This window comes from Macaca mulatta, chromosome 8 (genome assembly GCF_049350105.2).
Source record: "Macaca mulatta isolate MMU2019108-1 chromosome 8, T2T-MMU8v2.0, whole genome shotgun sequence".
Classification (NCBI taxonomy): domain Eukaryota; kingdom Metazoa; phylum Chordata; class Mammalia; order Primates; family Cercopithecidae; genus Macaca; species Macaca mulatta.
Window position 1 is genome coordinate 3,827,278 of NC_133413.1, and position 16,424 is coordinate 3,843,701.

A 16,424-nucleotide genomic window follows, 5' to 3' on the forward strand; every position below is an offset into this window, starting at 1 on the left:
TTAACTCTACAAGGTATTAAAATTTTAATTGAAGAGGTATTAATTTTATAATAAGGATAATTCTTGACATGAAAAATTCTTCATGATATATAATTACATAAAAAGGCAGGTTATAAAAAGAGTCCATAGAGATTATATGTAAGCTTATGTGTGTATGTATAATATATATAAATAAGAAACATATAAATATATAAGAAACATAGAAATATGTTTATGTATAAGAAATACATACATAAATATATTTATATAAGAAATATATAAAGAAGTATATTTCTATATATGTAAGAAATATATAAAATGCAATAAAATCTACAATACCTTTTCTAAAATTCAAAGCTTATTCACTACTAGTTTGAAAGATGATTGATACAGTACTTCTTTTCGGATATAACTCACAAATTTTGCTGTAAGGAATATACACTGCATTATGAGAAATGAACACTTGACTTTTAAGTTAACATAAAATCGGAGGATGAAAGCCCCCATGCGAGGGGTCTTCCCAAAGCACAAGAGTGATGAGGGTTCATCACCGTCTCCCTCTGTGCCAGGGGACACACCCTGCCAGCAGCGCACATAAGGGCAGCTTCGGGGAGACTGGCGCCTCAGGGTCCCTGGGCTCACACCAGCCTCCTGCTCTTGGCAAGCTCCTTCCTATCCGCTTCCTAAAGCCCAGGAGGAGTTTTGTGAAGTCACATCACTGCAACTGGTTCATTTAAGTTCTGCCATACATGTGCAGGATGTGCAGGCTTGTTCCATAGGTAAATGTGTGCCATGGGGGTTGGCTGCACCTGTCAACCCATCACCTAGCTATTAAGCCCTGCATGAGTTAGCTATTTTTCCTAAAACCTATTTTCCCCAGTTATTAAAATAGCTATTTTAGCTATTTTAACATTAGCTTACATTTCCTTTAATTTTAAAATTTTACTATTTTAACATTTTGAGAATACGTTATTATATCCAATTTTTCATTAACACTTTAGTACAACTATACCCATAATGATTCTTTAGTGAAGTTTTTGTGGTTGTTTCCTTTTTGATTCCTCTATCCTAACAGAACATTCACTAACCCCATATTTTCTTAATTTTCTTTATGCTTATGTACATAAGCATATCGGGACACAGGTTTTATATGTGTCTAAACACCCAATCCTACAAAATTATGACAAGAAAAGAAAAAATAATATTTAATGTTTGCATACAATACACAAATTATTAGACAAAGCAAGGAAACATTATGTGAATCATTCTGAAACAATGTGAGACCTGGTAAATCTAATTGGTCCCTCACTGAACTGGCTCGACTCTTAGGCATAGTGATACATATTTTAGAATAGCGGACAAAGATTCCAAGAAAGCTCCTCTAGAGAAACATGGGCCTCCAGTTGAGCAGGAAAATGTGATTCTCAAAATAAACCTGAAGATGCCTGTTTTCATTCTTTCTTATGACATCTTCAACTGTATAAATTATTTCTTCCAGAAAGATACTACTACTAATAAAAGGGATACCTTCTTTTATTTATTTTTTTAATCTTATTTGCAAAGATAGTGTTACTGGGCTGAGTAGAATGAATTTTCTTTAGTCTCCTAAATCCGAGCTTTTTAATTTATCACAAGCACTGCAGGGCTGGATAGAGCTTCATCCTGTGCAGGGTTGAACCTGAGAATAAGCAGGCTACCCAGGGTGAGGTAGACATTGTAGAAATCTATATCTAATTCTGCCGCATAGTAGCACAGATTTACCTGGGGCTCTGTTTCAGAATTTGGGGTGGGGTTTCTGTTTTGTGCCATTAACTAACTAAGTGCTGCACCAGGGCCACACTCAATGACTTCTTCAGATTACACACTTGAGAATCTTAGGTAGTAATTGAGAAAAGAATGCACAGACAACAGCATGCTTACATGAGACACAACACTCTACAACTCTTGTGAGAGTATTTTAAAAAGCATACACAGTCAGAATCAGACCATATTGCAGTAAACAGCAAGAATCCCTGGCAATTTTGTTCAGCTATTTTTTTACTTAAGGTTTTTGAGTTTTATGCCATTTCTTCCTGAAGCTTCATCATCTTTATGAGCCTGTCCTCTTTGAAATATTGTTTTTCTGGTTTTAATAATATGCGTATAAATTCTGTGTACTAGATTGTATCTTAGTTCAGAAATAAAACAAAACAAAACAATATGGAATAATAAAAAACTAGAGCAGGCAGACTGCTAGCGATGACCCCAGACTTCTAACCAGCCTGACATGCCAGTGACGGTCCATTAACCTCCTCCTCCATCCCCTGCTTCGTCAGATATATTTGAAAAATTTTGAAAACTAAGTTTTAAAATTAAGTTTGTTTCTATTTTAAAATTAACTTTGTTTCCATTTTTCTAGGAAAAGGCAGGAAGTTTAAAAAATAAAGGCTACATTAATCCTGAAGAGTTTAAAATGCATCATCGAATTTGCTTAAGCTGTGCAACAGACACGGTATCTAGTGGACCAGAGACAGTGTCTGGAACACTGAGAATGATCAATAAATGCGAGGTGTTCAATTTCTTCTTCTATTCCTTGGGATAAATTAGAAGAAAGTGGAACCTAGATACAAAAAAAAGCTTTTGATACTTAAAAGCCCACTCTTTCGAGTTCAGTTAATCTCTCGTTCTGCAAGAACATGTTTTGTGTCAAACGGACAGATGCCACGGCAGATTGGGTGAGTCTTCCTAGCTAGCAAACTCCTCTGGTCGTCTGCATAGTTATCTACTTAAAAATACGAAGAATTGCATTGACAGTGTCTAGCACATCATTTGGGATATGGTAGGCGCTTAACAAATGCTGCATTACATGGCCTAGAAGGCTCTAGGGAGATGGATACAGAACGTTCTGATACACCTAAGACCTCAAGACATAATTGTGCTGTCCCCCTGTGTGGAGGTAACTGGGACAATATTTGTGGGCATTCATTCTCAATCGTTCCGTCAGTCATGCATTTTTTTTCTGTCCCACAAGGAGGAGAAAAGAGTTTGATTAAAGCTGTTGAATCTTTCCTTAAGTCCTTGCAGCTGCATGAGCAAAAGGCTGACACTAATATCTGTCTTCCCATCACCATTCCGGTCCTCACGGTTTCTTGTAGATGTGCGGATTTCATGTTTTCCTCTGAGAGCTGAATGAGTTAACGTGATTGTTTCAGCCATATTTACCAGAGTGTGCAATAAATACTTCATGTATAGCAAAGCCTCCTGGTGCTAGAGACAGTGGGACAAGATTTCATTCAGCATCGGTTGATACATTTCAGGACATCTCCTAAACCCATTCCCCATTTTCCATGGCCTCTGACTTTACAAGTAAGACTCTCTCTCTGAACGCATTATTATATAATAATATTATATAGATGATAAGATCGACTTGCTAATTTTCAAGCTGACCAGAACACCCACATTATCAGGGAAAGCAGGAGGTTTTGAACAAGAAACTGGGGACACCTCTGTGAGCCATTGCATTCCTCATCGCTCCTAAATAAGACACGGTAGACGCCTGCTTTCTGGGGAGAGTGAGAACAAAGGAGCTTTGAGGATTTTGTTATGAATGCAAGATGCTCTCTACCCTGGAAGAGCGAAAAGCGATGCTAATCCCCACATATTCACCTGTAGCACATTGGTCCAGAGCTGTGCAAGGTATTGAGCAAATGAGATATTTTGAAACTTCGCATCTGTTAGGTGAGCTCATTGGTCAGAGGCATCGTCCCTGGGAAGCACAGAACTGCTGGGGTCTTTATCTACCGCCTTTCCCATATTTTAACGCGATCTTTTCCCTTCAGTTGTAGATTGCTTTCCATGTGGTATCTTAGCAATAGCAGTTGACTGCTACTGCAGATACACCAGTTCAGACAAACTTGAGCTCACATCTTTTGGCAGCAAAACCTTATACAACATACGTCATCTAAAAGGTGATTTTCCTAACGTCTTGTCCTTCAACAGGCCAATTATTTCTAGGGTGTGGCATTAAGGGTACTTACTACTTTATATACAAACTACATTAGGACACTCAATTTTCTTCCATTTAAAATTGCAACATGGCACACTGATAAATTTAGAGCTTTTAGGGTATATAAATTATTTAAATTTCTGTAACAGGGTAAGAATTCAGACATACTAAATATACATCTATGAATGAAACTGTCACTGTTGGAGTTTTTTTTTGGCAATGCAATCAATGAGTTAATTGGAAATAATAAAACGTACAGAAGTTTATAGTCATCAAAATGAAACCAGAATCATTTTCTAAACATAGATATGGCCTTATCCTAAGACTTTTGAAAAATCTTAGAGAAGAGAAAACATTTCTTTCAAAAACAACCTGGAATTTAAATTTTTTTAACAATAGACATGGTTCAAAATTGCTGTTTCCTTATGAGCGAACATTTTTGAAAGTAAAACTTGTTAATTAATTGATTAATGAAACATACCTTTTTGTTAGAAAAAGCAAAAATGTGAGTGAATATGAGTCATTGAAGTATTCAAATGTTGTGAAAGTAATAGATGTTGGAGAAAAGAGTACTCCTGTGTTTAAATACATAAATAGCATTTGGTCCATGGCTGTATTTCCCATCTGAGAACTTCAGTAGTCATGAAAACTCACAGAGGGAAAATGGTGCTAAGTGTTTTTAATAAATTCTACCTATTAAAAAGAGGCAGTGAGTACAAAAGTCACAGGAAATTTCATTTAAGAAGATGACTACACAATGAAAACCTGAAGTTATTTCCTACTCTACTGTCAAGTGTAGATGCTTAAAAATATGTTAAATCAGTGTAAGTGTAACAAATTTAAATATTCCATATGAGAAACAACCATTTTGTTCAAATTTTTGTGTGTGTATCCATTCTTTCAATATTTAATTATATTCACATGATTTAAAAGAAACACATGCATGAATAGTACATATGCATGCACACACACACACGCCCACACACACATGCACACAGACACACCACACTCTTAATAAGTCCAGTCCAAGCACGTCATTGATGAAACTAAATGAATGAAAGTGAAGTAAGAGGGGTTAATAAAATCTTATTTAAACCATAAAAATGGTCTGGGTGTAGTGGCTCACACCTTTAACCCCAGCACTTTGGGAGGCCAAGGCAGGCAGATCACTTGAGGTCAAGAGTTCGAGACCAGCCTAACCAACATGGCAAATCCCTGTTGCTACTAAAAATACAAAAATTAGCTGGGCATGGGGGTTCTCGCCTGTAGTCCCAGCTACTCGGAAGGCTGAGGAAGGAGAATCACTTGAACCTGAGAGGCAGAAGCTGCAGTGAGCCAAGATCGCACCACTGCACTCCAGCCTGGATGACACAGTGTGACCCCATCTCAAAAAATAAAAACATCAAAATGAATGAAATGCTCATACATGTACAACATGGATGAACCTCAAAAGTAGTATGCTAAGTGAAAGACGCCAGGCACAAAAGACCTTAGATTCAATGATTTCATTTATAAGAAACATTCATAATGGGCAAACCCATGGAGCTGGATAGCAGGCACTATTGATGGGAGGTGGAGGGGAAGGGAAATGGGGACTGCTTATGGGCTTAGGGTTTCCTTTTGGGGTGATGAAACATCTGGGAATTAGACAGAGGTGACGGTTACACAACATGGTCATGGCGAAAGTGCCCCTGAACTGTACACTTTAGAATGGTTAACTAGGTCAAGTTTTTTGTTTTTTTTTTTTTGTTTGTTTAATGGAGTCTCACTCTGTCAGCCAGGCTGGAGTGCAATGGTGTGATCTCAGCTCACTGTAATCTCCACCTTCCAGATTCAAGTAATTCTTCTGCCTCGGCCTCCCGAGTTCCCGAGTAGCTGGGATTACAGGTGCGCACCACCATGCCCAGCTAATTTTTTGTATTTTTAGTAGAGATGAGGTTTCACTATGTTGGTCGGGCTGGTCTTGAACTTCTGACCTCATGATCTGCCCTCCTCGGCCTCCCAAAGTGCTGGGACTATAGGCGTGAGCCACCATGCCCAACAAACTAGGTCTAGTTTTATACTATCTGTTTTTCCTTTGAGATGGGGTCTTGCTCTGTTGCCCAGGCTGGAAATGCCATGTCTTGGCTCACTGTAGCCTCAATCTCCCAGGCTCAAGGGATCCTCCCTTCTCAGCCTCCTGACTAGCTGGAACTACAGGCATATACCACCACACCTGGCTAAGTTTTGTATTTTTTGCAGAGACTGGGTTTTACTATGCCCAGGCTGGTCTCAAACTCCTGGGCTCAAGTGATCTGCCTGCCCCAGCCTCCCAAAGTGCTGGAATTAAAAGCATGAGTCACTGTGCCTGGCTGAATTTTATCCCAAGAATAAAATAAACATTGAAAGAAAGGATTGTCCAATATCAAGTGTTGGAGCTTCATCCAGTACTCGTGAATCTCAAAGCAGATTTTTTTACTCATTAGAAGTGTATATACCCTTTGTATACACTTATGTGAACTTTAACGTGTGTTTTAAAACTAAAAACAATGTAGAGAGGCCACTTCTAGTTAGTGAAGTCCTTTAAATTGGAGACACTTTTCCAAAATTTGAAGCAACAAAAGGGTGTGGACTGCCTGTCTGGGTTTTCTAAATCATCCCCCTTGTTGAAGATAAGGTTATATTTTCCTTCTTCAATGCATTTATTGCCAATATCCTGTTAACTGCAGCAGAGGGGCTGCTGTCTGTCCCTGTCCAGCACCACCTTCCTGATCCTGTCAGAAAAGAGGAGCATCGGGGCAAACCACAGCCCAAGTCTCAGTGTCTCCCAGACGCCAACTGCATATACTTTAAAAATATTTTTTAGGAAGTCAGCTTCCAATTACTTGAAGAGAAGGATCCATCTTTTTTTCATCAAAAGCAAGAATAAAGCGGAATTTTCATTAAAATGAAGGAAGCACTCAAAGGTCTCCTGGGATGTACAGATCCAATTCTCTAGTGTAAAATACAAAGGGAAGCTTTTGGTTTTGTTTTTAATGTTTTAAAAGATGAGTGTGGATAAAGTTTTAGGAGGTGGACTGTGTGCCACAATGAAGACAGCTCCCATCTCAGCCTTTACAGCCTCACGCTGGCCCGGAGTTACTCCCCTGCACTGAAGAAAGCAGACAAGGCTCGTGACGTTATCATCAACGGTGGTTTTGAAAGTAAGAAAACAGGCTGGGTGCAGTGGCTCATGCCTGTAATCTCAGCACTTTGGGAGGCCTAGGTGGATGGATCACCTGAGGTCAGGAGTTCAAGACCAGCCTGACCAACATGGTGAAACCCCATCTGCACTAAATTAAAAAAAAAAAAAAAAAAATAGCCGGGCGTGGTGGCATAATCCCAGCTACTTGAGAGCCTGAGGCAGGAGAATCACTTGAACCCTGGAGGTGGAAGGTGCAGTGAGCTGAGATGGTGCCATTGCACTCCAGCCTGGGCAACAGAGGAAACTCCATCTCAAAAGAGAAAGAAAAAAAGAAGGAAGGGAGGGAGAGAGGGAGGGAAGGGAAGGAAGGAAGGAAGGAAGGAAGGGAAAGGAAGAGAAAGGAAGAGAAGAGAAAAGAAAAGAAAAGAAAGAACACAGCATTCATACAACAAAAGAAGCAGCCTAAGAAGTTGAGCTCGTGAGTACTGACTGCTGACAGTCATTCTGGGTCATTCTGCTAGGCATAAAATTAAAGGGAACTGATGGATAAGAATTTTCAGAGTAATATTTTCTTGTGAAAGTTGGATTCTTTCCCCACACACAGAAGTTTGCATCTGCTGTTGTTGCTCTTGTGGTGAGGACACAGGTGCTGACGTCATGCTGACAACCCAGCCGGGGCCGTGGAAAGTTCCCCAAACGAACACCAGTTCCCCACATGCCGTCGTGCCCACTCACAGGATACCACTGCCATGTTTCAAAGAGGAAAATGGATACTTTTTGACTAAAAGACGAAAACTCTCCCCAGCAATGCAGAACTGAGAGTCAATTAAATCTCTTTCCTTTAAAAAAAAAAAAAAGAAAAATAACTCATGTGTGGCAAATGTAGAAATTAAAGCCATCAACATTTTATCTTTATATGGAAAGTGGGTACAGCTACACAGAAACAGCAAAGTTTTTATAAGGTCAATTAATTAAAAAATCTAATTCAGAAAATTATTTATAGACACCTTTGTCATTCAATTTTTAATTTTTTTTACTTTGGGTTAGAAACATAGAAGCCCTTCCTGATAATGTTTCTTTTTAATTATTTAAAACCAATATCTCTTGAATATCCATAGGTTAAAAAAAGAACAGTGAAATGCTATTTAAATCTCAGACCTTATACAGAAATTAACACAAAATGGATCATAGACTTCAAAATATATCAAAGGCAAAGTGATAGAAAAAATAGAGGAACACATCAAGATCTAGGTGTTGGCAGAATTCTTAGACTTGACATCAATACCATGACCCATAAAAAGAAAAGATGATAAATTTAAAACTTCTGCTGCTCGAAGGACCCTGTGAAGAGGAGAAAAGTCAAACGAGAGACTGGGAAGAATTTTGCCAATCATATACCTGACAAACGACTATTACATAGAATAAAGAACTCTTGAAACTCAATCTTAAAAAACAAACAAAAAAATCCAAACTACTCCATTAGGATGTGAGCAAAAGGCATGAACAGACATTTCACGGTACAGATGGAGATAATCACCAGACAAGGTACTCTCATCGTTAGCCTTCAGGAAACAGCAAGTGAACACCACAGAAAGCTGTCACCACACATCTATCAAGAAAGCTAAAATAAGACAGAGGGACCGCACCGAATGCTGGAGAGGACGTGGAGAAACTTCATCACCCACACATGGTCGGTAGGGATGATAGACAGTACTGCCATGCTGGAAAAATGCTTGGCAGTTTCTTATAAAACCAAACTTACAAACACCATATGTCCCAGTACCATTTATACTCTTGGGCATTTTTCCTAGAGAAATGAAAACTTATAACCACACAAAATCCTGTTCATAACAGCTCATAGCAGCATTGTTTGTGACAGTGAAGTCTGGAATCAACCCAGACGTCCTTCAGTGGGTAAATGGTGAAACAAACTGTTACATCTGTACCATGAAATTCTACTCCACCGAAAAAAGGGACTGAATTATTGACATAGGCCACAACTTGGATGAATTTCCGGAGAATTATGTTGAATGAAAGGGTCCTTCTCAGAAGGCTGCACACCACCTGATTGCACTCATTTATAGAACATTCTTGAAGGGAGAAGGTCAGGTTAGTGGAGAGCAGGTTAGTGGATGCCAGGAAGTAAGAATGAGGTTGGGATGTGTGGGTGTGTTTATAAGGGGAGCAAGGGGGATTCTTGTGACAATGGACGTTCCCTATCTTGACCACATCAATGTCCATATGCTGGTTGTTCTAATGTCCTCTAAGTTTGCAAGATTCTACCACTGGGTGAAAGTAGGTAGAGGATAAAAAGGACCTCTCTGTATTATACCTAATGCCTGCCTGGGAATCTATAATTATCTCCAAATGAAACATTTTATTATGAATGTATTTACTCATTCAACAGAGAAAAGGAGGACTTTAATGGGAAAAAAAGAATTGATGACATTTTATCCTAAGAAAAACAACACGCTGAACATATGATGTAATTTACATATTCCATATAAACATGTAATTTAATAATTTACCATCTTAAAACGCAATGTTAACATATTTGAGCTCAAATATTTTTAAAAATGAGAGATTACAAAGGAAATCAGCTTCTTATCAGGATGATGACCCACAAGATCTCCAATGTTAGAATTTCACTGAGATAATGACGTTACTAAGTAAAGAAATGAAGCACGTTGCTAATAGACACACACACGACTGTGAGAAGCTGAGGGCGGAGTGGGGCATTTTTGACTCTGGAAGAATCAGGCCTAGGCAGTAAACTCAGCTCTGCTCCCTATGGAGTCCTGTGGCCTCCACACAGAGTCACCGCTGGCTCTCTTGAGCTTCAGAGCCTATTTTGCTAGGCCCTGCTCTATACTTCCTAAAACACCACTGCACAGTTGCCAGTCATAAGAGTTCAACTGCCAAAAAGGTTGAATTATGCTAGAATGAGAACACAGCAGTGATTTGCATTTCCTCTTATTCCTTGTGATTGTGAAACTAAAGCGAAAGAGATCATTTCAACCCTAATTCTGCACATCAGATATTTCCCATGTAATAATAATAATAATGATAATAATAATATTATTATTATTATTTTTTGAGACGGAGTCTCGCTCTGTCCCCCAGGCTGGAGTGCAGTGGCACAATCTTGGCTCACTGCAAGCTCCGCCTCCTGGGTTCCCGCCATTCTCCTGCCTCAGCCTCCCGAGTAGCTGGGACTACAGGTGCCGCCACCACGCCTGGCTAAGTTTCTGTATTTTTAGTAGAGACGGGGTTTCACTGTATTAGCTAGGATGGTCTCGATCTCCTGACCTCATGATCCACCCACCTCAGCCTTCCAAAGTGCGGGGATTACAGGCGTGAGCCACCGCGCCCGGCCTCCATGTAATTATTAAAGGAAAAACAAACACAAATATAATGAAAGAAGAAGAAAAGTTGTAGTTCAGGTGAAATCGGTAACTACGTTCCTCTCTTGGTTTTTATTTTTTGAGGGAGACCATGTTTGGATAAAATGAAAGCTCACCCTTGTGCATCTGGGACTGACCAATGTCCCTGGGCTATCTAAGTGGGGTGGTTCCCTCGTCTGGTCAGGGGCTGGGGCTCAGCGGAGGCAGGGACACTGGCTTTACCCCCAACCCTGGTTTCCTTTGCATTTTGCCCTATGGTCAATTGAGTGAACTGGGTTTCATTCGTGTGTTGGTCAAATCCCAAACATTCTGATCCTGACAGCACTAGCATTTTAGGGGAAAATAGAGCTAGGAGTCTTTGCTCAGCCTCTGAGTTTACACCAAGCCCTCCAAGTTAGACCTGAGCCAGAACTCTGCAGTTGAGTAGCCAACTTCTATACAACCTCTAATCATTTTTTAAATGACTTGGGTTCCCACTCTGCTATCAGCTTATTTGAAGATAGCTCCTGTGGGAGCCCTAAGTTAAGAGAGGTTCTCGTCAGAGAAGGAGACATTGATACGTTCCTGGCTTTAATTTCATCTTACTACCATAAAAAAATACTTGCCCTTCACACTAAAGTACAAGGCACCACCAGTAAGAGAGACGTTTAATGGAAAGTAATTGAAATGAAATCTTAAACATTATGAGCTCAAACATCTAGAAAGGCAAAAAAGACAGAACAGAACTGTCTTGGAAGCTCAGATGAAGTCCAGGTCTCTGTGACTATGTTTAAAGAAATGAATCAAAAAATAAATAACTGAAAATTAGAAACAGTAAGAGCTTCGTAAAGACATTCATAAAATTAGAAGCGTAACGGCCCCCCCAGTGCTAACTATACAGGGTAGAAATAAACGTGTAAATGAATGAATAAAAAGAGGAATGGAAGATGAGTTATCTTTAAAGGAGAGAATTCCAGATTTTCGTGATTGAACATCTGGCCACAGACAGGAGAAAGCCACGGAAAGCTTGGTGCTTACTCTCGGAAATGCTTTCACACCTGAATGGTGAGAGTTTGCAGAACTCTTTATGCATCGCCCTGGATTCATGGAGACAGCCTCTTTGGTGTTACTGGGCAGCCTACAACACTCCCAGAGCAAAGGGCTCATTCCTGGATGCTTTTCCTACCTCGACACGTGGGCAGAGGGCTACTCCACTGGCCGTTGCTCCGACACTGGGCTCGAGACGCGCCCTGCAGCAAATAGCCCATGTTACAGGTGAAATTCACGACGTCATTCAGATTGAACTCGCTGCCATTAGTGAATCCATGGGCAGGGTTTCCAGGGTGACCACATGTGATGGCTGTAGAGAGACAGGTCAAAGCCATTGTTAAATATCGAACAGGTCATCACCTTCACTTGGGATCATTTACTAAGAAACATGCAGGCATGCTAACTGTATGGACTGAAGGTTTTCCACTAATCAGGCAGTTTACAGATGGCATTTATATTCGGAAGGGAATATTGGGAGCTAGAACCACAGGCTGACCCTACAGGCTTTTAATATAATTGTGGAAAATAACAAACACCTGCCAAATGCACTTTCTTCATCATCATAATTATTACTTCTCTCTTGAATCATGACAGAATACCAAATGCTTTAAAAATGAAGCAGTGAAAAACAAGAGATGCTAAAAATTCTTGTATTAATCATGAGTTTTGAATATTTTCTCCATACACACCAGCTGAGTTTGCGAAGCCCTCCTTTTGAGACAGTATGGGGATTTGTTTGATACTTTAAATTGTCCATGTATAAATTATTGCAATATCTATTTACACATCATGAAATTAGCAAAATAACTAAGCACACTCAGGTCCTATTTTGTTGAGAATCTCTGTCGTATGATCCTTTGAAATGCAGGGAACTGTCATTATGTCATGACCCAGATAACAGCAAGACAGATCAGGGAGAGCTATCCATCATTCGCCCTTTCAAAAGAAACACACTACAGTCATAAAACTGGTGTTTTCTTCCCCATTTATCTTGTCAACAATGTTTTTTCCTCTAAGTAAAGCTTTAACCCTTGAACTTTGTACATTTTCACAGCACTATTACATATAATCCTTGTCACTGTTTTATTAACATTTCTTTTGTCTAATTCAAAGGAAAATACACAATAATTTAGAAAAACAATTGGTTTAAGGAAAATTGGACAATAAAGTGAGAGTATATTACTCTAAAAATAGTCAATATTTATCTCTGAAGTTATGTAGTTCAACGTTGATCATTCATTACATGTAATTTTACATCTTTCTTTTTTTTTTTTTTTTTTTGTTTGGAAAACAGAGTCTTGCTCTGTCGCCCAGGCTGGGAGGCAGCGGCGCGATCTCTGCTCACTGCAACCTCCATCTCCAGGGTTTAAGCAGTTCTCCTGCCTCAGCCCCTCCTAGTAGCTGAGATTACAGGTGCCGCCACTATGCCAGGCTAATTTTTATATTTTTAGTACAAATGGGGTTTTGCCATATTGGCCAGGGTGGTGGTCTTGAACTCCTGACCTCAGGTGATCCACCCGCCTTGGCCTCCCAAAGTGCTGGGATTACAGTCGTGAGCCACTGTGCCTGGCCAGTTTTACCTCTTTCAAGTAAAAGAAAGAATGCTTACAAAACTCCCTATATTCTTGATGAAACAATGACAAAAATACACGTAACATGGATGAGGCAGGGAGTGGCGCTGTTTCTAAGACTGCAAAGCTGCCCAGCAGACCCCAGACCCTGCACCTCCACCCTCCTACAATCAGCTTTTCTCTCCACCCAGTTTATCCTGTGATAATATCAGGGAGGAGGAATCCATGACACTATTAGCCAGGGATCCATTGAAAATGAATTAATAAGCAAATTAAATGTGGAGTCAGGAAAAGGAGTTTGAAGGAAAGAAAATGGGAAGGAGATCCAAAGAAAGGAAAGCGTGCACATGACAGCTCTCCCGTTCTCTTTCTTTGCACAGGCAAACCCGAAAGTTGGCTGTTCCGTTTCACAGTGAAGATTAAACAGGTGTGTATTGTGACCTAATAACCAAAGACACTGTGGCAAAAGGAAGCATCTGATGAATTCATCCACAAAGAGTGCACTTACGGACACAGACAGGCGTTTGTCCAGACCACTTATGGTCTTGCAGGCATATCCTCACGGAAGTTCCCACGAGCCGGAAACCAGGATTGCACTGGTAAACCACAGTGTCTCTGTAACTGAAACCATCTCCACTAATGTGACCATTCACAATTGGGTCTGGGGAACCGCAGTGGCCAGCTAAAAGCATAAAACCAATTTTAAAATTTAGAGTGTTTGTCATTTATAAAAGTAGTACCTTCATAACTTAGTTTTATTATCAAGTCAATAACAGTATTAAAGGCATAACTTACTGAAATCTTTCTCTTCACATCTATATGCATACTTCTAAATAGTTTTTCTTCTTTCTATCATTTTTTTCAGAAATCGTAGATAAAATAAGTAGTATTTCTAATATGAAATGGTTTGTATTTTCCTAGTTGTGATTTTCCCATCTATTCATTTCACTTATTTTGCTTACCTGTATTCTGTTATTTACCTTGTTATACTATTTTCAAATCAAAGCAAAAAGTAAAGAAGGAATTCTTGGAATTAGCATGAACAGGGCTTCTTAACGTATTGATTATGGGTAGTTAGGAGATTGGTGAGGAGGGCTTCTAATCTGACACACTAGAAAATCAAAAATCAAATTACCTGTGAAATTCCAAGTGGAAAGAAAGGGATCACAGAGAATAAGTTCAACTTGAATTATGAAAATCTGAGTTACGAGTGAGTCGATGTCGGGGTAAAAATGGCCCAGAATCAGTTGAAAAGAGAAGTGTAGAGTTTGAGGGACAGATGTGCTGAAGTTAGTGTGGGCTTGGGAAAACAGGAGCATGCACAGCTGACGATTCAAACTAACAGGTGGCAGGGCTTATCCAGGAGCACAGTGAAAGAACAGGAAGAAGGGCAAGATCGGGGCAGGCGTCTTTACTTAAGGGGAGACAGAATGTCCACGTAGACAGTAAAACAATTGACAAACATGGCATTGAAAGAGCTTTAGTAGCAGAGCTTCCACATGGAGAAAGATCTTCTGACATTATTCCACTCCCTCCCACCTTTTTTTTTTTTTTTAGACAGGGTCTTGCTTTGTCACCCAGGCTGGAATGCAGTGGCATCATCACGGCTCACTGCAGCCACAAACTCTTGGGTTCAAGTCATCCTTTGGCTTGAGCCTCCTGAGGAGTTGGGACTAGAGGTACGTGCCACCATACCCGAGTAGTTTATTATTATTATCAGCAGTACTAGTAGTAGTAGTAGTAGTAGTAGTAGTAGTAGTAGTAGTAGTAGAGACGGGGTCTCATTATGTTGTTTAGGCTGGTCTTCAATCCCTGAGCTTAAGCAATCCTCCTGCCTCAGCCTCCCAAAGGGCTGACATGACAGGTGTGAACCACCACAACTAACCATTTTATTAGCTTCTCTTCCGTCTCCTTCTGCCTCTTTACTGCTCTCACTTTTCCTTCTTTCCTCCAACTTCTTCTGTTCTCTCTCTCCCTTCCTCACATATATGGAAAGGGTATTCTTATTAAATCAACAAAATACAAAGGCTTAAGGGTAACTTACATGAACGGGACCTGTTACACCTGGGGTTTGGATTCGCAAGAAGAGGAAAACATTCGCTGTGAGTTCCTAAATAATCATCTTTGTCACTGTCCTATAGTTGCATCAACATTTATTTTGCTTAATTCACAGGAAAATAAAGAATAAATCAGACAAACAATTGGTTTAAGAGGAATTTTGCAATAAAGTGAGAGTACACCTATTCTCAAAGTAATAGTCAATATTTATCTTTGAAGTTATAGAAAGGAACTTATGATAGGGAAACAGCTACAGAAGCCTGGGGTCCATGCAGAATATCAAGGTGGAGATTTTCCCTGCCCACTTATTTCTCCAACAGGGAACACAGCCAATGATGCTCCACACAAGTTCCTGCACACCCAGATTTCAGAAATTGCAAAATTGTTGTCATACTCCTTTGGGATTAAGTATACCCTTCTAGGGAAATTTAAAATCATAATCTGTATTTCTGCTTAAGATAAAGTTTAGAAACATTGTGTTCTCCTATTTTGGAGAACAAATTTATTATTAGCAAGGTAACATTGCAGAGGAAAGAGAGAGAAGAGAATCTGATCTCTGCCTCAACTCGTAGAAGAGATTAGATCACAAAAAGCCAGGCTAGATTTGGCTAATTTTAGTGCATTGGCAGGTATTCCAGTCAATCAGATCGATAAGTCAGTTCTGGGGATCTGTCCCAATCACTCCCACACATGAGACTTGATACAAGCAGAGAAGGTGGATGAGGGTGAATGTTGTCCATATTTTGAAGAGAGACCCCCTGAAGCCGCAAGTGTTACCAAAGGCACAGAGGACATTGGCTCTGAAGGTTCCCCCTTTCCAGACACTGTCCTTTGCATAACATGCTCTGTCGTGCATGGGGGAGATGGAGTCATCATTCCAATCCTAGAGACAGGGAGACGAGGACTGGTGAGAGCCAGAGGAGCCCATCAGCCCAGCACAAGAGATCCCAACCATTTCTGAGGTGAGGCATAGAATAGCCAGTTTCTAGAAACACACAATAAAATGACACCAACAATTCCTTTTGGGATTACTTCTGAAGCCTGGAACTACTCCAAGAGGAGGGGACTTGGGACCAAAGGTAACAGCGATGTGAAGAGGGGTGCATTTTAATAGAGCCCCTCTCATTTTAGATAATCTGTTCAGGCCTCATTCTTGACTTAGAGAAACATGACTCCTTTGAAGCCTTACTATTTTTCTAAACTGAGTTTTTCATAAGTACACATAGTTTGAAGTT

At 39.9% G+C, this 16,424-nt stretch overlaps 1 protein-coding gene across 1 annotated transcript in view; it reads right to left on the reverse strand.

The window, feature by feature from the left end:
- Window positions 1-16,424, reverse strand: part of CSMD1 (CUB and Sushi multiple domains 1) — a 2,034,615-nt gene that overhangs the window by 48,671 nt on the left and 1,969,520 nt on the right. The window contains exons 53-54 of the mRNA XM_015144705.3: window positions 13,640-13,813; window positions 11,697-11,870 (exon numbers count right to left, since the gene is read on the reverse strand). Coding sequence (XP_015000191.3) covers window positions 11,697-11,870; window positions 13,640-13,813 — 348 coding nt within the window. The remainder of the gene's footprint in view (window positions 1-11,696; window positions 11,871-13,639; window positions 13,814-16,424) is intronic.